A 23,230-nucleotide genomic window follows, 5' to 3' on the forward strand; every position below is an offset into this window, starting at 1 on the left:
AGGCTAAAAAGGTAGTGCCCAAAACGCAGCCAAGGGAGGGCCGAGAGAAGGTCGTCCAAGCCACTGGGAAAGGATTAATAAACCGGAGCTTATTCCTGTGAAGGGAGAACCATTGGCGATGCCAAAGGGACACAACCTCCTGACAGACAGCAACACAGAGATCATCAAAGGGAAAGTAGGTTCTCACAGGCTGAGGTATGAAGACTGCAGCTTCGGCAGCAGCGTCGGCAGCCTTGTTTCCTGGCAGACCGACATAACCAGGAATCCACAGAAAGATCTCACTGACTCCACCAAGAGTGAGCAGATGACAGTTTTCCTGGACCTGCTGCACTAAGGGATGGGCAATGTACAGCACACATAGACTTTGAAGGGCACTGAGTGAGTCTGAGCAGAGGACACAATTGAAAAGGCTATGTCGTCGGATGTATTCCATGGCCTGATACAAGGCCAAGAGCTTGGCTGTAAATACTGAGGAGGGTGCCGGAGGCTGATATCTAAAGACACGTGTGCCAATGATGAAGGCACACCAGACCCCACAATCAGTCCGAGAGCCATCAGTGTATACAAAGGTACTATCGCGAAGTTCCATGTGAAGGTCGTGAAACTGATGGCGATAGACCGAGGCTGGAATAGTGTCCTCCTACATCTACATCTACATGGATACTCTGCAAATCACATTTAAGTGCCTGGTAGAGGGTTGATCGAACCACCTTCACAATTCTCTATTATTCCAATCTCTAATAGCGCGCGGGAAGAATGAACACCCATATATTTCCGTATGAGCTCCGATTTCCCTTATTTTATCTTGGTGATCGTTCCTCCCTATGTAAGTTGGTGTCAACAAAATATTTTCGCATTCGGAAGAGAAAGTTGGTGACAAATTTCGTAAATAGATCTCGCCGCGACGAAAACCATATTTGCTTTAATGACTTCCATCCCAATTCGCGTATCATATCTGCCACACTCTCTCCCCTATTACGTGATAATACAAAACGAGGTGCCCTTTTTTGCACCCTTTCGATGTCCTCTGTCAATCCCACCTGGTAAGGATCCCACACCGCGCAGCAATATTCTAACAGAGGACGAACGAGTGTAGTGTAAGCTGTCTCTCTAGTGGACTTGTTGCATCTTCTAAGTGTCCTGCCAATGAAACGCAACCTTTGGCTCGCCTTCCCCACAATATTATCTATGTGGTCTTTCCAACTGAAGTTGTTAGTAATTTTAACACCCCGGTACTTAGTTGAATTGACAGCATTGAGAATTGTACTATTTATCGAGTAATCGAATTCCAACGGATTTCATTTGGAACTCATGTGGATCACCTCACACTTTTCGTTATTTAGCGTCAACTGCCACCTGCCACACCATACAGCAATCTTTTCTAAATCGCTTTGCAACTGATACTGGCCTTCGGATGACCTTACTAGATGGTAAATTACAGCATCATTTTCTAAGTGTCCTGCCAATAAAACACAGTCTTTGGTTAGCCTTCCGCACAACATTTTCTGTGTGTTCCTTCCAATTTAAATTGTTCGTAATTGTAATACCGAGGTATTTAGTTGAATTTACGGCTTTTAAATTAGACTGATTTATCGTGTAACCGAGCTTTAACGCGTTCCTTTCAGCACTCATGTGGAAGACCTCACTTTTCCTTATTTAAGGTCAACTGCCATTTTTCGCACCATTCCAACATTTCTTCTAAATCGTTTTGCAGTTTGTCGTCTGATGACTTTATTAGTCGATAAACGACAGCGTCATCTGCAAACAACTGAAGACGGCTGCTCAGATTGTCTCCCAAACAGTTTATATAGATAAGGAACAGCAAAGGGCCTATAACACTACCTTGGGGAACACCAGAAATCACTTATCCAGTCACATAACTGAGATGATATTCCATAAGCACACAACTTCACTACGAGCCGCTTGTGTGGTACAGTGTCAAAGGCCTTCTGGAAATCCAGAAATACAGAATCGATCTGAAATCTTTTGTCAATAGCACTCAGCACTTCATGTGAATAAAGAGCTAGTTGTGTTTCACAGGAACGATGTTTTCTTAACTCATGTTGACTGTGTGTTAATAGACTGTTTTCTTCGAGGTTAATTCATTATGTTTGAACACAACATATGTTCTAAAATCCTGCTGCATATCAACGTTAACGATATGGGCCTGTAATTTAGTGGATTACTCCTACTACCTTTCTTGAATATTGGTGTGACCTGTGCAACTTTCCAGTCTTTGGGTATCGATCTTTCGTCGAGTGAACGGTTGTATATGATTGTTAAGTATGGAGCTAATGCATCAGCATACTCCAAAAGGAACGTAACTGGTATACATTCTGGACCAGAAGACTTGCTTTTATTAAGTGACTAAGTTGCTTCACTACTCCGAGGATATTTACTTCTATGTTACTAATGTTGGCAGCTGTTCTCGATTCGAATTCTGGAATATTTACTTCGTCGTCTTTTGTGAAGGCATTTCGGAAGGCTGTGTTTAGTAACTCTGCTTTGGCACCACTGTCTTCGACAGTATCTCCATTGCTATCGTGCATAGAAGGCATTGATTATTTCTTGCCGCTAACATACTTCACATACGACCAGAGTTGCTTTCGATTTTCTGGCAGGTTTCCGGATGAAGTTTCATTGTGGAAACTGTTATAAGCATCTGGCATTGAAGTCTGAGCTAAATTTCGAGTTCTGTAAAAGATCGCCAATCTTGGAGATTTTGCGTCTGTTTGAATTTGGCATGTTTGTTTCGTTGTTTCTGCAAGTGTTCTAACCCGTTGTGTGTACCAAGGAGGATCAGCTCCGTCGTTTGTTAATTTATTTGGTATAAATCTCTCAACTGCTGCCGATACTATTTCTTTGAATTTAAGCCACATCTGGTCTACACTTATAATATTAATTTGGAATGAGTGGAGATTATATCTCAGGAAGGCGACAAGTGAATTTTTATCTGCTTTTTTGAATAGGTACATTTTTCGCTTATTTTTCGAGGATTTGGGGATTACAATATTCAATCTCGCTACAACAACCCTGTGTTCACTAATCCCTGAATCGGTTTTGATGCTCGTTATTAACTCAGGATTATTTGTTGCTAAGAGGTCCAGTATGTTTTCAAAACCTTTTACTGTTCGCGTGGGCTCATGAACTAATTGCTCAAGATAATTTTCAAAGAATGCATTTAGCACAATTTCGGATGATATTTTATGCGTACCTACGTATTTTCGCCAACATATCGAGGGTAAATTAAAGTCACCACCAACTGTTATAGTATGCAGAATGAGATTTTCACTCTGCAGCGGAGTGTGTGCTGATATGAAACTTCCTGGCAGATTAAAACTGTGTGCTGGACCGAGACTCGAACTCGGGACCTTTGCCTTTCGCGGGCAAGTGCTCTACCAACTGAGCTACCCAAGCACGACTCACGCCCCGTCCTCACAGCTTTACTCCTGCCGGTATCTCGTCTCCTACCTTCCAATGATTTGGCTACGGGTTTGAAATCAAACTCAAGTTTTCTTTGAAACTTTCAGCAACTGTATCATCTGAATTGGGAGGTCGGTAAAAGGATCCAATTATTATTTTATTCTGGTTGCCAACAATGAGCTCCAACCATACTAACTCACAGGAAGTATCTACTTCAATTTCGTGACAAGTTAAACTACTTCTGACAGCAACAAACATGCCTCCGCCAACCGTGTTTAGCCTATTCTTTCAGAACATCATTAGGTTCTTTGCAAAAATTTCGACTGAGCTTATATCCGGCTTTAGCCAGCTTTCAGTGCCTATAACGATTTGAGCATCAGTGCTTTCTATTGGCGCTTGGAGTTCTGGTACTTCCTTAGGAAGCGAATGAAGGCTAAGGTTAACATGGGCCGCTTCACGAAGCCAAGGTTGTGAAGGGTTCACCACCCACTGGGAAAGGTGCAGGTAGTGTGAAGTTAGGCCGCCGAAGCAAGTGCCAAAAGTGGACTGCAGGAGGTAACAGAGAGAAAGGATGAGCCCCATACTGATGATCAAAGGAATCATGAAAGGAGGCGGCATAGGATGGGTGGCTATGCACGGCAGACAAATGGCATGCGTACCTGCAGAGGAGAGTCACAGCGGTGGATAGGGGTAGTTCAGCAGCTTCAGCATACAGACTCTCAAACAGGCTGGTGTAAAACGCACCCATGGCCAAACGGATGTCAAGATGGTGGATAGTGTTGAGACGGCGTAAGAAGGATGGGCATGCACACACATAAAGCACCCATAGTCTAGTTTCGAATGGACAAGGGGCCGATACAAACAGAGGAGGGTGATTTGATCAGCACCCCAGGAAGTACCATTGAGGACACGTAGGAGATTGAGGAACCGTGTACAGCGGACTGTCAGATAAGATACGTGGGAGGACCAAGAGACTTTCCTATTGATCAAGAGCCCCAGGAATTTCGTAGTTTCAATGAACAGAAGGACAACAGGCCCAAGATGTAAAGATAGCAGGAAAAACCACTTGCATCACCAGAAATGCATACAGACGGTTTTATCAGTGGAAAAGCAAAAGCCATTGTTGATGCTCCAAGACTAAAGACGATCAACACACCACAGAAGACGCCTCTCAGTGAGACTGGTCTGTGGAGAACTACAATAGATGGCAAAATCATAAATAAAAAGGGAGCCGGAGAGGCCCAGTGGGAGACAGGCCATGATACGGTTAATGGCTATAGCACACAGGACAACACCCAGGACAACACCCAGGACACAACCCTGAGGCACACCATTATCCTGGATAAAGGTGTCCAACAAGGCAGAACCCACACGCACCTTGAAAACTCGATCTTGTAAAAATGCCTCAAGGAAACAGGGGAGGCGGCCGCGGAAGCCCACGTGTAAAGAGTACAGAGGATACCAGTTCTCCAATAGGTGTCGTATGTCTTCTCTAAACCGAAAAACACGGCCACAGTCTGAGATTTCAGCAGAAAACCATTCACAACATGGGTAGACAAAGTAACAAGATGATCAACTGCAGAATGGCGTGCTCTAAATCCACACTGTGCATTCATCAGTAAATTGCGAGACTCTAGCCACCCTACCAACCGGGCACGAATCATACGTTCCATTACCTTGGAAATGCACCTGGTAAGAGATGGAGCAGTAGCTAGAAGGAAGGGTTTTTGTCCTTACTGGGCTTAGGTATGATTAGGATGGTGGCTTCACGCCAGCACCCAGGAGATGTGTCCTCTGCCCAAATGTGGTTGTATGTGTTAAGCAGAAAGTGCTTGCCCGCAAAAGAAAGGTGCTGCACCATCCAAATGTGGATGGCGTCCGGCCCTGGGGCAGAGGATCGGGATGAACTAAGAGCATGATCAAACTACCTCATAGTAAAGGCGGCATTGTAGCACTCATGATTCGGAGAAGAGAAGGATACTGCCCGAGCATCCTCCGCTCAGTTCCGATGGAGGAAGGCAGGGTGATAGTGGGAAGAGCTCTAAACTTCCGCAGAACGGCAGCCGAAGGTGTTGGAGACAGCAATAGGGTCCACGGTGACGTTTGTTACTGTGTGGCCAGAAATGGGGGAATGGATCTCAGTCACAGAGAGCCATCTGAGGTTGGCCCACACGACAGAGAAAGGGGTGGAACTGTTGAAAGAACTAGTGAATGAAATCCAGCTAGCTTGTTTGCTATCCCGAAGAACGCGACGACACTTTACACGCATCTTTTTATAATGAATACAGTTTGCAATTGTAGGATGACGGTAAAAAACACCGAGAGCACGTCTCTGAGTGCGAATTGCATCGTGGTATGCCCAGCCCACCAAGAGACTGGGACATGACGTGGTAAAGAGGAAGTGCAAGGAATGGAATATTCTGCAGCAGAAAGGATAACATTGGTGAGATAGTCGACCCAGTCATCACAACTGGGGAAATCTTTTTCTTCAAAGATTGCCAGGGAGGAGTAAAGCTGCCAGTCAGCCTTAGTAAGCTGCCATTTGGGCATGCACACAGATGGGACAGGAGTCAGCAACCGGTGTAGGTGTCTGAAAGAACAGATCACTCAAGACGATGGGCAAGCTGGGCAGTGTAAAAGGATAGATCCAAATGGGAACAGGAGTGCGAGTAGTCAGAAAGGAAAGTGGGTGCTCCAGTGTTAAGGCAGAAGAGGTTAAGTTGGTTAAGGAGGTCAGCCAACAGGGCACCTCTCTGACAGGTCCTGGGAGAACCCCAAATGGGTTGATGTGCATTAAAGTCACCGAATAGCAAAAATGGGGGGAGGTAGCTGCCCAACAAGATGAAGGAAGTCTTGCCCTGGTGACATCGAATGACTGAGACACATATATGGTACAGAGGGAAAAAGTCAGCTGGGGAAGAAAAAGGCGAACTGCAACAGCTTGAAGACAGGTAGTCAGAGAGATGGGTTGACTATGAATGTCATCCGTACGAGCAGCATGACACCCCCATGAGATGGAATGCCGAACTCAGGGGGAAGGGCAAAACGAATCGATAAGTAATGTGAAAGCTCAAAGTGGTCGTGAGGGTGCAATTTTGTTTCCTGAAGGCAGAGTACAAGGGGATGATGTGATGTTAAATGCAGCCATAAATCCTCTTTGTGGGACCGAAGGCTGTGAATGTTTCATTTGAGGACAGTCATGATGAGGAAGAGATGTAGGGGTGTCAACTCGGCAGTCACCAAGGGACAGCCAGTGGAGAGTCGCTACTACAGGGCACAGAAGCAGGAGGATCCTGCTCCATGGGGTCCACAGAAGCATCTGTTTGCTTGTGCAGTCAGTCTGTGGAGTCCAACGCTGAAAATCGGTTGGTGGTGGGCACTGGAAAGAGAGGCCGGCTGGGCTAAGGTACCACGTGCTGACACTGTTAAACAGGATCTTTGAGTTGGAGAAGGAGAAGACTGTTTGCCTTTGGTGGACTTCTTCAAGCTTTTCTCTAACCGGACAGTCTAGGGTGTTGTTTGGCTGGAGGGATGGAGAAAGTCTTCACAGGAGTACTCCTTCTGTCCTTTCCTGCCTACTGGTTGTGTAGCTGGTGGCTTCGCACATTGAGACGGGAGGATGGCAATGCTAGCTTGACACTGGGAGATTTCACAAACTCGGAGCTGAATTTGAGGTCACACATCTGCGTGGCCATGTGCTTCACAGAGCGAGGAGTAACAAAAACAGAACTATATGAGCCAGAAGGGAGAACACAGGGTTTGCGACTAGCCAGTAACTTGTTAGCTACTAAGTAAGGCACTTTTTCCTTTAACCGAACCTCTTTGACAGCCCGCTCATCAAGATGCACGGGACAATCCCAAGAGGCGGCGGAATGGCTGCTATTGCAGTTGATTCATCGGGGAGGAGGAGGTGGAAAATCGCCCTTGTGTGCATCCCTACCACAGGTTACACATTTGGCTGGGCGTCGACAACACATCTAGTGTGGTTGAAATGATGATACTAGTAGCAGTGCATAGAGTTCGGAATGTACAGCCGGACTGTGATAATTTCATTGCCTGCTTTGATCTTCGACGGCAGCACCACACTATCAAAGATGAGGAAAAGAGTGTGTGTGGGCACTAAGGAGGAATCTACCTTTTACATTGCATGATGAACGGCAATGACGGCCTGATCAGAGAGGTAAGACTAGATTTCAGCCTCAGTTAGACCGTCGAGCATCCTGGTGTAAATTACACCACCGGAAGAATTCAAAGGTCTATGGGCCTCTACACGAACAGCATAGCTGTGGAGAAGCGATGCAGTAAGCAGTTGTGCTTGAAAATCCGAAAGCAAAGTGCCATTCTGTAAACGAGAGCAGGATTTCACAGGGTCAGCAATTGCATCAACACCTTTCTGAATAATATACCCTGGCGAAGGACTGACCATCTTCAGTACACGAGACCATAAGGAACCATGGTGCAGCAGGAAGGGTCTTCAAATAATTAGCCTCATTACATTTATGTTTCATAGATGTTGATTGGGAAGATGATTGACTCATTGCGAGAAAATCCCTCATGATTGCCAGTGTCTCCGACGGCGCACTCCTTCCAACTGGGGGCTCCCTTCATAACGGGCCCACCCATCTTAGGTGATTGTTCACACCTTAGGGCATACTTCCCGACCATCTGATAGAGGGACCAATCGGCAATTAGGGAAAGTTGCAGCTCAGGCAATCACCCCTGTACCAGGGGGTACGTGCAAACCCTATCTGTCGACCCAGGGCTGGGAGTTACCCATTATCCAGTCACGTGTTATACTTCAGATGTGTGGGCTGGCCTTCAGGAGGGCACAGGGAGGAAGAAGAAAAAGGGGAACCCCAAACGCCGAAGCAGATGAACGAGAGGAGAAGGGAACCGAAGAAAGGACAAGCGAGTGAAAAACAAAGGTGAGACAGTTCTTACGTCAGCGACAGACGATGCAGAACATTTCCAATAACATCATAGACATGTTCCACAAGGGAGGGGAAAAGATTGGCAGGAGCTTGGAAGGGACACTGTGGTAGCCAATCATGAACCCGCCAAAGAGTGGCAAGCTACCTGCGGGGATGCTCACACAGCGAGGGAAAATTTAAGTAACTGAACACTACTTATGGACTTTATTTTTGATGGTTTTTATATTGATACAGATTACCAGAGGGAAGAATCCAACAGCTAAGTTCATAACTAAGTGTGGAGGATTAATGTTTTATTCGATTTCCATCCTTATAAACATTATCATAAAAAATAATTGTGCGCAGATTAAATTGATGACTGATTCAAGTTAACTGTACAAATAAAGTGCAAATTCCCCTTTTTAGCTCCATTGAATCATGACTCAAAACTTGAAGTGAACTTTTACTTTAGGGAAACCAAGCATTTCTGAAGTTTATTAGCATCTTAACTCTATTGAGGGCCAGTATTAGCATCTTAACTCTATTGAGGGCCAGTGAATGTTCTTATAATGAAACTGTTCACCCCCACAGTAACTTTGTCAGCGAGGTGGCGTAATGGCAAGACACAGACTTGCATTCGGAAGAACGCAGTCTGAATTCCCCATCCGTGCATACAAATTTTACACGATACCCATAAAACTTTTTAGAGAAATGTCAGGATAGTTCTTCTAAGGGGCACAGTCAACTTCCTTCACCAAACTAAGCCTGTGCTCCAACTCTAATGAATTCACTGTCAATGGGCCATCAAATTCATACTCCTTCCTTTGGGGCGATTGTAACAGCTCACCTATGAGGTGGATCCACATATCGATTCGCGCTCCTCCAGCAGGAAGTGCTCTGCTATGCACTTTGCACGATCTGACGAATGCCGATGTACCACTACTGACCAAAAAGTTGTCCAGTGCTCTATTGTTAAAGCAGAAACACTGTAAAAAGCACTGTGAACACCGGACATATGAGCATTAAATACGACTGTGCACTGGAGTAACACTGCTATTTCAAGGAACTTGCACTTCTGTCATGGACGTTCCAAACATACACACTGCCTACCAAAAAAAGTGAAGCACCCACAAGTGGAGGAGGAAATGAAACGAAACTCCACTGGTTGAGAGGGTACACGATGTTTCAGTGATTGTAAAATCTAATCAAATTTACAAACAACTTGGCAGTATGAGCCCACTTGTCAGTAGGGTGTTGCATCCCCTCTGTCCTGGATGCACACAGCAATTCAGTACGAAAGGGTGTCAAAGCCGTTTTATCCTCTTCTGAGGCAAGCTGACCTACAACTGTAGTTACTCGTCCTCGCTATCGCTATCCTCAACACACGTACTGGGCCGGAGTTGGTGCCCGAGCTGGTCCTACATGTGCTCTATCAGAGACAGATCTCTTGACCCTGTTAGCCGTGGGAGTACCTCAACATCACGAAGACAGTTTATAGAGACACGTTCCATGTGTGGAAGAGCTGTGTCCTACAGAATAAGGTTGCCCTGCCATACTCTGACGTCAGTCACCCGGGGCAGTGCACCACTGAAATGTGTCGCTGAAAGCAATGCGACTCCATTTGTCAGTATGTACTTCCTAGTCACAGCATCATTCCAAATGCAGCCATCTGTGTTGTGGCATTAACGGAATCCTACACACGGGTAGTACTTACCTCGTATGGTAGCCGATAGTCTCCGACCGGTGGTGCGGGATAACACAGAATGTAGCATCTAGTCTGTTAGTTGGATGAGAGGTGCAAATATAAAGGGTCACGTTCGGTGAGCAATGCGGCAATCCTCCCTCGCGACGGGTAAACCCGGTTGACCGGGACTTCGACAAGTATGCCTGCCCTCAAAATTCCCATGCAGTCAACATCGAGCTACTGTCTGTATGGTGAGAAAATTGTCAATTGATCCTAAATAATGAAAAGTGTGAAGTCATCCACACGAGTGTTAAAAGGAACCCGTTAAATTTCTGTTACACGATAAATCAGTCAAATTTAAAGCCCGTTTACAATTACAATTATGAACAACTTAAATTAGAAAGAAACATAGAAAATGTTGTTGGGAACTAAAGACTGTTTTATTGGCAGAACATGTAGAAAACGCCGCAGACTACTGAAGGGACTGCCTACACCACATATGTCTGTCCTTTTTTGTAGTACCGCTGTGCGGTATCTGATCCATAACAGACATGATTAACAGAGTACATTGAGAGAGTACGTATACATATATTTTGTATACACAGACCTACATAGGGAGAAATGATAGTCTCAATAAAATAAGGGAAATCAGAGCTTGCATGGATAGATATAGGTGTTTGTTTTTCTGCACGCTGTTTGAGACTGGAATAATAGAGAATTACTGTAAGGTGGTTCGACGACCACTATGCCGAGCATCTAATTGCGATTTGCAGAGTAGCCATTTGCTGTCACATCCAAATGCCACACAAATCTGAATATTACAAGATTTGACAAGCCAGCCACAGAAAATTGCAACTCTATTCATTTACATAACTCCAACAGATGTTTACACTTATGAAGTTACACTGCCGTCTGACGATGTCTTCTGGGTGCTTCACTTTTTTGGTCAGGCTTTAAATTGCTGCTACATCAAGAAACCGCTCACTTAAACTTGACTGGCCTAACCTCTTTAACTTATTTATTTTCGAGAGCATATGTTTGTGTTGTTAGTGAAGGTAAAACCTCATACCATTTCCCTCTGAGAATGACTCAGCGGCTCTACGGGTGGAGACCAACAGCATCGCTAGAACAGGTAAAATGCATTGCTCTGTGACATCTCGTCTGTCTCGTTTAACAGTATATGCAATGTTCAAACAATACATAGATGGATTCACAATTTCAATAGATGTACGCTAATGCAAGTCAAATGCTTTGAACACCACAACTGTGGCAATCTCATTGAGTATTTATCAAGACCGACTACAATGTGTTTCTCCTTATGAAAAATTAGTATGCTAATAGAAGCCTTCTCTCTCTAACCTTTTGTTTAAAATATGGCAAATATATATCAACTTCAACTTCATGTTAAACACTGAAACAGTAATAATGATTCTGCAGTCACATGAGATTTTCAACAGTGGTTTCTCTCTTCAGAGATTATACTTGTGGCTTACCTGTGCACATATATTTATTCGCAATGGTGGAGAAACATCACCAGGCACAATCTCTGGTGTGTAGATTCCATGGCCATTAACAGGTGGACTTCCAGGTTTCGGGTAGCTGAGATAACCGGATTCTTTTGGAGGCACATTACCACCAGCTATCTGCATGGCTGGACAATCCCTAAGAATGGAAAAGAAAATTACTGAAGCAGGTGAAGCATTTCAGTCCAGGAGAGTTTATAATTTTGCAGAAATATCACATACATAAACCATACACTACACAGAAACTACATCCCAGCAGGCAGCCAGAGATATCTAAAATTAAAAAAAAATGAATTTAATATTAAAACAGTGAAACAAACTGGAAAAAATACTCTGATTAAACGGAAGTTTCAAAACTTAGCAAACGGAACATTATACACCTGGGTGCCCGTTATAGGAATCTGGATACTTTTACGACAACGTCACTGCTGAGATAAAAAGAAGATATTTTTCTGGCATTGGTGCTACTAGGTTCACACTTTTAGTGATTTTTTAAAATATGCCATCTGCCTGTGTAGTTTTAAAAGTAGCCATACAATTCATTTTTGAATGCATAATTGTTATGCTCTCTAATGAAGAGGTCAACAAGGGCATTAAATCAATTGAATCTTGCACTAATGTGCCATCCCTATGCTTCAAACGTTACAATTTGAAGGCTGTACAGGCCATAATCAGAATGCCAATCAGGCAAAAACGCCACAATTATTGAGCCAATCGTCCCACTGCCACACCAGGTTGAAGGTACATATTTGGTAAAGCACTGTGTTCTGCTACATGAAGTCCATAAGCTGTCTGTTGGACAAACAGATCCGACAGGAATTTTGACCCTTCAAAGACTTTTTTAAAGGACCGCACGCATGATATGCTCGTGGGGAGCAAACAGTACTATAAGATGGGTGACCAAGTGTCTCCAACTTTAGTCTCCCAGTTGAGACTTGCCTTCCACAGTAACTAGCATCTTGTGTCGAATCATGACCCGCATGGCACTTGGCGCACCATTCCACAACGGTAGTGTTTGACCAACATGCTGCCCCATACACCTTCTTCATTATCTGATGGATGTCTAATGATGTTTGTCCTTCAGCAGGAAAGAAAGCAATAACAGCATGTTGGTCCATCTTGGATGCACTTAGTAATATCACTGTAGTATGCATTTCGCATTTACCACGTGCACACATGAAAGACAAGAATGCCCTAGACTGCCAGAAGTTTTCCGAAGTGATTTCCCTGGTTTCAAGATAAGTTTTAGCATTTTTTCCTGACAAATTTTGAGATCAAGGATAAGTAAACACGTAATTTGGAAAAAATAATAATAAAAATAAAAAAGTGTAAGGACTTCTGTATTTACGAATGTGTTATAAACCCTCTAATTTTGAATGAACAGCAAGTTGTCCCCTTTACAGGATTTATGATCTGAAGGGAAAGTAAACGAAAGTCATTATTAGATGAATTTATGTTTTTATTAACTTTGCAGTCACAGCAACTCCGTAATTGCTGACCCTAAATCAGAAAAAAAAATAATAATAATGAGAAAAAATTTTACTCAAGAATTTTTCTTCTGCTACTGTTAGCTTCCTTTTTTAGTTTTTTATTCCACTTTTAAATACACAGATGGTGAACATTACATTGTAGAACACTCACATAAAAGGCTACAAAAATATCAGTCCTCTTCAAACGCAAAGCAAATATTGACACACATCTGTATGCCTAAGATGTATGCTTAAAAACACAAATTTATCAAAGCACAGAATTAATGTATGTACAGAAAATTTTACTTGGCTAAAATTGTTTTTCATATAATAGCTGTGACAGTGACATATTAAGAAATCATAACTTAAAAGAAACTTTTATGGCAGAACCCAGTATTTAATTACAATTAATCACTCCAAAATCTCATACACCACATTGAATACTTTGACTTTAAGGTATTCATATTAAGACCATGTGATAGTGCTTTCAAAGATAAAACATATTTTGTGTGGAATCAAACATTTTAACATATGTGATGGTATGAAATCATCACACAAACTGTTTGAATCCCAGTGCAAGAACTTGATATTAACAGAAAACTATACCAGAGATTAAAATCAATAACAAATTTGAAGTTTGTCAAAACTGGTTTTATATCTGAAGCACAGTCAATCTTATGATTAAATGAAATCCCTATCAGAAGTTTTGCCTTTTCATTAGGTGTTACAATATGTGAAACTTCAGTAATTTTCAGCACATTAGGTGACACTATCAGTCCTTTTAAGTAAAATTCACACAAATTTTAAGCTGTGAGAAAACAAACTGCATGTGTAAAATGCACAAGGGATTCAGGCATTATATTCAGTCTTAAATGATAGAGAGTGTATTTTTACACAGCTCCAGTCCCAATAATTGCCATCTGGGACAGTAGCAAATTGGATAATTATACACAAGTGCTAAAGTAATCTAACAAGACACACATAAAAATAATAACAGCACATTTCTTGATCCTTTGTATACAAGGGTTATCACATATTTCATTAGATAAAGTCATCGCAAATTTAAAATTTCTACTTGAATTAACTTTCAGCCAACACTGAATGCTACTTGTCCAACATCGTATACAATGTATCTGAAAAGTTATTAAGAAAGAAAATAATTTTTAACTGAAAAGTTATTAAGAAAGAAAATAAGAATTTTTAACAACAATTCAAATCATAACTACAGTAGACATCCTTTTAACACATCGCTGGAAATGGCAACTCACCGGTGCATTAACAATATTGAGTTACTACTATCTCTTTTTTAAATTTTGTCTCAAACCATATAAGTAATTTTTCAAACGATGGGCTGAAGACAAATATTGCAGCAGAGATGGCATCAAAAACTCTTCTTTATAATACATATTTCTTTCAACAGAGGATTATCAGTTGTCACACGCCCTCCTGCAAATGTCTGTTGGATCAGGACACAAACCTACACTGCTGCATAGAACACTCAACTGAATTTGGAAAACTGAAGTAGCTATTGACAGACTTCAGTAACGATGTGGGTAATGAAGGGTTCATCCCGATAATGGTTGTGAGGCTCCTTCACAACTGATGGAAATGGAGTAACAAATATTTTAAGATAGATGGCTTGAAATACTTTTTGGCATCAGTTTACATCACACTAATTTCTTTATGAATTTTCTTTTCTTTGTGTGCAGACTATGTATGAAACATTAGCTGCCTGGCAATATTTCCCTGAATTAGCATAGACTGTAATGGACTGTCTGCTACAGTCAAGATTCTAGGACTGAATATTACAAGGGGGTTCGGAAAAATGGACACAAACCAGAACATATGACAAGCCTGGCAAACTGAACATAAAAATGTTCACAGAGGTCTTTTCAGTCACCTTCTTCACTAGATTTCATACTTTGGTAACACTTTCATCCTACCATACAAGATCTATGAACTTTCCTGGCAAGATAAAGCATCAGACCAGACAAACATAAAAGAAATATATTCTATAATATAACATTAAAGTTTAAGAAATAAGAACAGTACTGAAGTACATTTAGTGACTGCCATGTAACAATACTCTGAATTCTGTCAAACATACATTTCAAATTGAACAATGGGAAATCCAGGATGGAATGTAGCAATATTATGAAATGGAAAGTTGATGGTGTTGATCTACGTAGGCAGAGATGCGTTCAACCCATTACATGCAGTCTCCCATCCTTCATCAAACACACCAACCACTTTCTTGAACACCTGGAATCCTTACCCAATCTGTTACCCCCAGAAACCATCCTTGTAACCATTGATGCCACTTCCTTCTACACAAATATTCCGCACGTCCAGGGCCTCGCTGCGATGAAGCACTTCCTTTCACGCCGATCACCTGCCACCCTGCCTAAAACCTCTTTCCTCATTACCTTAGCCAGCTTCATCCTGACTCACAACTTCTTCACTTTCGAAGGCCAGACATTCCAACAATTAAAGGGAACAGCCATGGTTAGCAAGATGGCCCCCTCGTACGCCAACCTATTTATGGGTCGCTTAGAGGAAGCCTTCTTGGTTCCCCAGGCCTGCCAACCCAAAACTTGGTACAGATTTATTGATGACATCTTCATGATCTGGACTCACAATGAAGAAGAACTCCAGAATTTCCTCTCCAACCTCAACTCCTTTGATTCCATCAGATTCACCTGGTCCTACTCAAAATCCCATGCCACTTTCCTTGACGTCAACCTCCATCTGTCCAATGGCCAGCTTCACACATCTGTCCACATCAAACCCACCAACAAGCAACAGTATCACCATTATGACAGCTGCCACCCATTCCACACCAAACGATCCCTTCCCTACAACCTAGGTCTTCGTGGCAAATGAATCTGCTCCAGTCCGGAATCCCTGAACCATTACACCAACAACCTAAAGACAGCTTTCACATCCCGCAACTACCCTCCCGACCTGGTACAGAAGCAAATTACCAGAGCCACTTCCTCATCCCCTCAAACCCAGAACCTCCCACAGAAAAACCCCAAAAGTGCCCCACTTGTGACAGGATACTTTCCGGACTGGATCGGACTCTGAATGTGGCTCTCCAGCAGGGATACAACTTCCTCAAATCCTGCCCTGAAATGAGATCCATCCTTCATGAAATCCTCCCCACTCCACCAAGAGTGTCTTTCCGCCGTCCACCTAACCTTCGTAACCTCTTGGTTCATCCCTATGAAATCCCCAAACCACCTTCCCTACCCTCTGGCTCCTACCCTTGTAACTGCCCCCGGTGTAAAACCTGTCCCATGCACCCTCCCACCACCACCTACTCCAGTCCTGTAACCTGGAAGGTGTACACGATCAAAGGCAGAGCCACGTGTGAAATCACCCACGCGATATACCAACTGACCTGCCTACACTGTGAAGCTTTCTATGTGGGAATGACCAGCAACAAACTGTCCATTTGCAAGAATGGACACAGGCAGACAGTGTTTGTTGGTAATGGGGATCACCCTGTGGCTGAACATGCCTTGGCGCACGGCCAGCACATCTTGGCACAGTGTTACACCGTCCGGGTTATCTGGATACTTCCCACTAACACCAACCTGTCAGAACTCCGGAGATGGGAACTTGCCCTTTAGTATATCCTCCCTTCCTGTTACCCACCAGGCCTCAACCTCCGCTAATTTCAAGTTGCCGCCACTCGTACCTCACCTGTCATTCAACAACATCTTTGCCTCTGTACTTCCACCTCGACTGACATATCTGCCCAAACCTTTGCCTTTACAAATGTCTGCTTGTGTCTGTGTACATGCGGATGTGTGTGTGCGCGCGCACTAGTGTATACCTGTCCTTTTTCCCCCCCTAAGGTAAGTCTTTCTGCTCCCGGGATTGGAATGACTCCTTACCCTCTCCCTTAAAACCCACATCCTTTAGTCTTTCCCCTCTCCTTCCCACTTTCCTGATGAAGCAACCATTGGTTGCGAAAGCTTGAATTTTGTGTGCATGTTTGTGTGTGTATCAACATGCCATCGCTTTCGTTTGATATGAGAGAGAGAGAGAGAGAGAGAGAGAGAGAGAGAGAGAGAGAGGATTTTTTGGAGGAACTTGTAGCACTGTGTAGTGGAGAAACAAAACACTATTTCAGAATATGGTTTTGGGTTTCTTTTGACAAAAAATTAAACTTATATTTAACGGTAAACATAATATAAGTAAAATAGAGTACCTCCAGTGGGGTCACAGGTTCCTTTCATTGTCGTAATACATCACATGTGTACTGTCATATTTTGTAAACAAATATAGTGTTTGGAAACTACTGGGTGCAAGGATCATATAGCAGAAGAGAAAACATTATCACAAAGTACGAAGAATAAACATTGTAACAAGATTATTACAGCATAAATTTTAAAGGATCTCCAATTAAATTCACATACAACCCATGTAAGTGACGACATGATATGATTGCACAATGGCAAAAAATGCAAGGGAACCCTCAGCTTGATTCACTTTTAAAGATTCTGTTATGGTTTTGACTGGTATTTTTCTTTAGTGTGCTGCAGCTGTTTTTTTTTCTTTTTCTTTTTTGTGCCACTATGGCTTATATGTCAGCATAAGGTACAAACAACATACTACAACAAAACTTGCTAGATGCTCTTGTCATCACCAAAAATTCTTTCTGATCAGTTTACAAATTTACTACCGCACAGCCATTCAGCACAACATTTCTGGACTTACTGTGTCTTTACTTTACCCATGTTTAGTGCTAAAACAATATCCAGTTGTGTAAAAAATACCACATAAACACTGGCATGATATATATGTACACTGCAAGCAGCTGCAGATTTATTAATACCAGAATGCATAACAATACAGTAATGACGACAGAATACCGTATATTATAAATGTTTAGGTGATATCAATTCAAGAACTAATAGATGTTAATAAATAGTGTTATTTTCTGCAAGATGAATGGATCAAGTGATTTTACTGTAACACCACCACAATATTTTTAAAACCTACTATGATGCTCACTAGTCACTAGACAGGTACCAAAACCACTAACTTGGCAGCACTGGCACAGTGACAACACACAAATGCAAGTCCAAACAGAGCACAAAACTGAACAAGTATACATTCTAAAAAATGTGCAGGAAAGAGCACAGAGTACACGTTGCACATGACTTTCTTGCCACTAGCCAAGCAGCTGCTGACGAGAGGTGAGCAGGCATGAGTGATGGTTTGTTTGGACGTGATTCTCAGAGACTGTAGATGCAGCGGCCGGAGATGGTGGGCATATGTGCACGAAATGTGTGTGACTAACTGTGTGATGTTTGTGTGTGCTCTTGTCTTCTGACAAAGGCTATGGCCGGATATTTAGCTGTGAGAGTGTGAATGTCTTTTCTACATGCCTGTCTGCGGCTGGGTGATCATCTTTACGGTGAGTTGCTACCTGTCCTCATTATTAACAAGTCTCTCAGTATTAGCACAAGTTATCTGTTGCATGAACTGATTACCACAGAAACAAATTCTGATAAGCACATCGATTAAAAAAGACTAATAAGCAAAGGACTTTCCACAATTAGCCAAAAACAAAACTGATGGGTTTTTCAGAACGACTATCTTAGGGTTTATGATCCAGGGTGTATACGTGGACAAAAAAATTCCAGATTTCCCGGTTAAAAACAAACTTCTCCTGGATGAAATTACGTATAAAGCAGGTGAAAATACATCCGTGTTAAGCAACAGTATACTTTCCCTCGGAGCTGTAAAACCTATCAGTCCTTTGAATCGTAAAAGTCTCATACTGGCGTAGGACATCCCGGCACTTTAGGAAACAAATCTGGGAAAAACAATGTGTCTGGAAAAAAAGTTTGATGCGAGACAATATGCACACAGTTTATTTTCGTACTGCGAAAGTATATATATACAAATTCCACAAATTACAGCATGGTAGCTTCCTGAGCACTAAAATAGAGATTGCGCTGAGCGATGCGCTTTTGCCAGTCAGTCATAGCTCATGTCACGTGATCTTGCCAGCGAATGACCGCAGTTATTCAGAGCACAAGGCCTACGAGAAACACAGGCTGCGGCATGTACGTTATGAAGGTAGGTTGAGCTCTCTCAACTTAGCAAAGTGCATTTCTACACCGGTTAACTCATACGCAGATGTGTATGTACGAAGGAGAATTGCATCGTCTATTGGAATCCATTATTATGGAAACTAACCTTTGTTAGCCCTACAATCATAGGAAGTCCGTAGGCCTACTACTAGGCACTAATTTGGCAATTAAAATCATGCCAAAATGATTTTCAGTTGCGTAAGGCACCACATCTTCAATGAACGGGGAACTGTTATGAAAAAGAGACAAAATCCTATAACCAAGCTATTATACCATTTCTATCAAGAATTTATTTCAAATTTTGTTGTACGAATAGTAATCAGTAATATTTCATAATAACGGATTCCAGTACAAGATGCAATTTTCATTAGTATGCACGCACCCAGTTGCAAGTTGACAGATTTAGAAATGCATTTTACCCGCTGAGTTAAGCGAACGAGTGAGCTCAGGCCATTCTTTGTAATGTACACGCCGTGGCCTTCTTTCTCATGGGCCTAGTTCAGAGTATAAGACATGTTATGTAATCAACCACTAGCAGCATCGTTGTTAAGTAGCGCGACCATACGGAGACGAAAGGTTAATGGTTTAAAGTAATGTAAGTACAGTATAACTTCACGAAAAGCTGAACTTTCACATATAATATTGGGCATTAACAATGGTTTGCTGTTTTTTCTTGGAGGGCATGGTTAGGCAGGAACCTAAGAATGCTTCGGAAACTAAACTGCAGTATTTGATGTATTTCTTACTTCTACTTTCGTATTACGCAAACATACACTTCAAATGCTGAAGTGAATCAAAGATCTGTCCAAAACGCGTTGTTTTTTGCTGGATTTCGTTTCCTAAAGTGCTTGGAAGTATAAAACCCACAACCTTTCCATAAGCCATTCTCCAATAACACAATTTATGTAGTTTTTATTTCGTGATCATGGTTGCAGCAATTTAGGAGAACCTTTACAAAGTAAAGTTCATACTTAGCCGTAGACGGTGTCATGTTTTCTCAAAGAGTGATGCAACAACTTTTACATTGCTTTTTTCAAAACTCCGAATATACTGTACAACATTTAAACACCCACTGATGTAAGGCTGCGAGCACTCACAGCAAGGTCTAGGGATCTTTGAAAGCATTCTGCGTTCTGCCTGACTGGGACTGGAGTGGCAATGAAGGATGGGACAGATTAGGAGCAGTCACCATGGTGTCAGCTGGTCAATGCAAAGCGATCCAGTGACTGGATGAACTGGGAAGAGAGATCGCGGCGAGCTGAGATGGGGAGGTGAGGCGACCAAGCCAGCAATCAATCACACGAAAGACGAGCCATCGCTTTCAGCAGCTAACATCGTTACATGCCTGCTCAAAATCCCAATACCGTGAAACACCATAATACAGCCCCTGTTAGCACGATTAAATACAAATACAACAGTTGCCGTTTATACATCCAATGCCAAAAAATATAACTTGGCATATGTCAAGAGAGAAAAAAAAAAAAGGTCGAGACAGTATTATAGGAAAATACTAGATGTCAGGGAAGTGGTAAACAATAACATTACGTAAGTTGGTCAATAATTTAAGAAGGAAAGTTTGGAGCAAGAGTTTTGAAAAACGAGTTTATTGAAACGAGTAGCTTGTTCTTCAGATGATCACGGACTACCATGTAGCTAGCACGGTTCGGGTTATTTTTGTGCTCTGTCTTTGCAACAAACATTCAAAGATATGGAAGCAGTTACTAGAGCATATTCCGCAACATCTACGTTCTCCAGCCATTGGATCACACAAAACTCCAAGGGCAACCGTTCTGATTCTGTGGTCCAAATATACAGAGCTACTCTGGCATGGAAATCCTTAAATAGGTTTCGCAAGGCATGTACAAACTGAATTATCATCCAGAGTGTTTCCTTTACTGCGGACTTTATTAGTAGAAAAATATGGAGGGGCTTGCAAGTACATCAAAGAACAGCAAAAAGCATAATGTGAAGACAAAAATAATAGCTGAAGAGCTGTTTATTATAGTAGAAAAATATGGAGGGGCTTGCAAGTACATCAAAGAACAGCAAAAAGCATAATGTGAAGACAACAATAATAGCTGAAGAGCTGTTTATTATGTTTCTAGGTACGGACAGATACATAAAAAGCAACATTATCAATATACTGGATGTCAAGTAAAACCATATTTTTAACTTAAGCGGGTAAATCATTCCTCTACAAGTAATACAACATGTACGCTGGTACAGAATCTAGGCTTTCAATTAAAATCGGTGTATGTACAACAGAAGGTCTACCAAGTCCAAAGTACTTTGGAAATTGCCATACAGTAGAGCGCCTCAGCTGTACAGTAACTGGGAGGCCAAGTCGTTTGTAACCGGCAGACTTCATAACTTAGAAATCATGGATGGGAGACGAGAGCAAGTAACCAACAGCAGCAGGGGAGGTGGGGGAGGGGGGGGGGGGGGGGTCTAGCCTCATGGTAAGGAATAAGCTAGAACGAAAAAGGGTGGTGAAGCCTTCAGCACTTTGAGCACGGTGGCCTTAATATCTTTCGTCTTTATAACTGTGGTGCTGTACTGTACATGTAAAATTAGCTACTCTCTTGCAACAGATTACTGGAGTAAGACTGGTTGATAAGTCTTGCCATTCATAGTTTCTTAAAGGGTCAACAAACACAGCACTACTAATAATTTCGTGATTTATGCTAATTGGTGCTTGGCAGAGACAAGTGTTGTCAAGCGTGCATCGCTTGCTTTTCAAATCACACAGTCTGTCAGCAGTCAGTGGGCTCAGGAATACCTGTTGAATTCAGTTCTGCGCACGTGCGGGGCAAAGTTTTATAAACTGACAAGGTAGGTAACACTCATTGTGTCTTATTTCATTATGCGTAATAATGAGGCGCAGCTTTATTTACATCCAAAGTTCCTCTTTCTTCAATAAAGGTTACCCACCAACAATTACTGCGACTACGCCATGGCGATTGGCTTTCAGGATAGCTGGCTTTCAGGTCCAGCATTCAAGGACTGGTTGGTGAAAGTACCCACAGACCTTTATAGTGCTAAATGTGGATTATGTCCAGGCACCCCCATTAACATCCGTACTATGGGAAGATTGGCTCTTACAATTCACATGACAAAATCCAAGAAGCACGCCGTGAAAGCAGCTGCCATGAGAAGCACAGCAAGTTTGTACGTCTACACCCGACCGGCAGCGACCACTTCAGCCCAGCAGACAGATTCTGCTCCCACTACCACATCTGCGGACTCAGCTGGGTCAACAACAGTGGCATTGGCCGCTGGAATTGTTACACCTCCGCACAAGTACATCACTGCAATGTCAAAACCCAGGGATAAACAGAGGAATTGATCGGATGACAATAAAGGACGAAGTAACAAAAGCGGAAATATTGTGGTGTTTGGAGTGCATCGTTTCACACAAGTCACTGCGTAGTTCTGTGAACAACGTGTTACTTTTCCCCGCAATGTTCCCCGACAGTGAAGTGGCCAAGAGCACGCATTTACAAAAGGACAAAATTGGTTATATCGTGCAATACTGACTAGCTCCTTTCTTTGAGACTGAAATTAAAGCTGACCACGTAAACGCATCATGAACTGTTGTTTTGACGAATCCTTGAACAAGGTGTGCAAAACAATCCAGATGGACATTTTAGTGCATGATTGGAACATTTAAAAAAATAAAAATCTCGTGTGCATCCGTTACTATGCATAGGCTTTTCTAGGCAGTTCGACGGCAGCTAAGCTACTAGAGTCCTTCAAGAAAAACATGAAGGCAATGAAAAAGCTTTTACAAGTATCAATGGACGGCCCTAATGTCAACCTCGCTTTCTTAAAGCAACTTAAATGTATGAAAGAAATCGAAGGAGTAGACACCGTTTTATTGGAAATTGGAACATGTAGGCTTCATGTTGTTCACAGCGCCTAGGATTCTCTGTGAACAAAGAGTGCCTCTTCGAGAATATGAGGGAACAATCTGTAGTGAGCACAAGACTGGTGTACGACGCAGTCAAGACACGGCGGAGTACAATGAGTGCTTATAACAAAGTCCCTTATACACTCTGTAAGTAACTCACGAGATCAATATGCTGAAGACCTCAAAAATAGAAATGAC

General features: G+C 42.4%; 1 protein-coding gene across 5 annotated transcripts in view; it reads right to left on the reverse strand.

The window, feature by feature from the left end:
- Positions 1–23,230, reverse strand: part of LOC124619249 (RING finger protein 44-like) — a 120,098-nt gene that overhangs the window by 72,808 nt on the left and 24,060 nt on the right. For 4 of the 5 annotated variants that reach the window (XM_047145508.1, XM_047145505.1, XM_047145507.1 and 1 more), the window contains exons 3-4: positions 11,511–11,679; positions 11,087–11,140 (exon numbers count right to left, since the gene is read on the reverse strand). In XM_047145508.1, the coding sequence (XP_047001464.1) occupies positions 11,087–11,140; positions 11,511–11,679 (223 nt within the window). The remainder of the gene's footprint in view (positions 1–11,086; positions 11,141–11,510; positions 11,680–23,230) is intronic. The other variant, XM_047145509.1, reaches the window with a different exon arrangement.

The sequence above is a fragment of the Schistocerca americana genome, chromosome 6 (genome assembly GCF_021461395.2).
Source record: "Schistocerca americana isolate TAMUIC-IGC-003095 chromosome 6, iqSchAmer2.1, whole genome shotgun sequence".
In the NCBI taxonomy this organism is placed as follows: domain Eukaryota; kingdom Metazoa; phylum Arthropoda; class Insecta; order Orthoptera; family Acrididae; genus Schistocerca; species Schistocerca americana.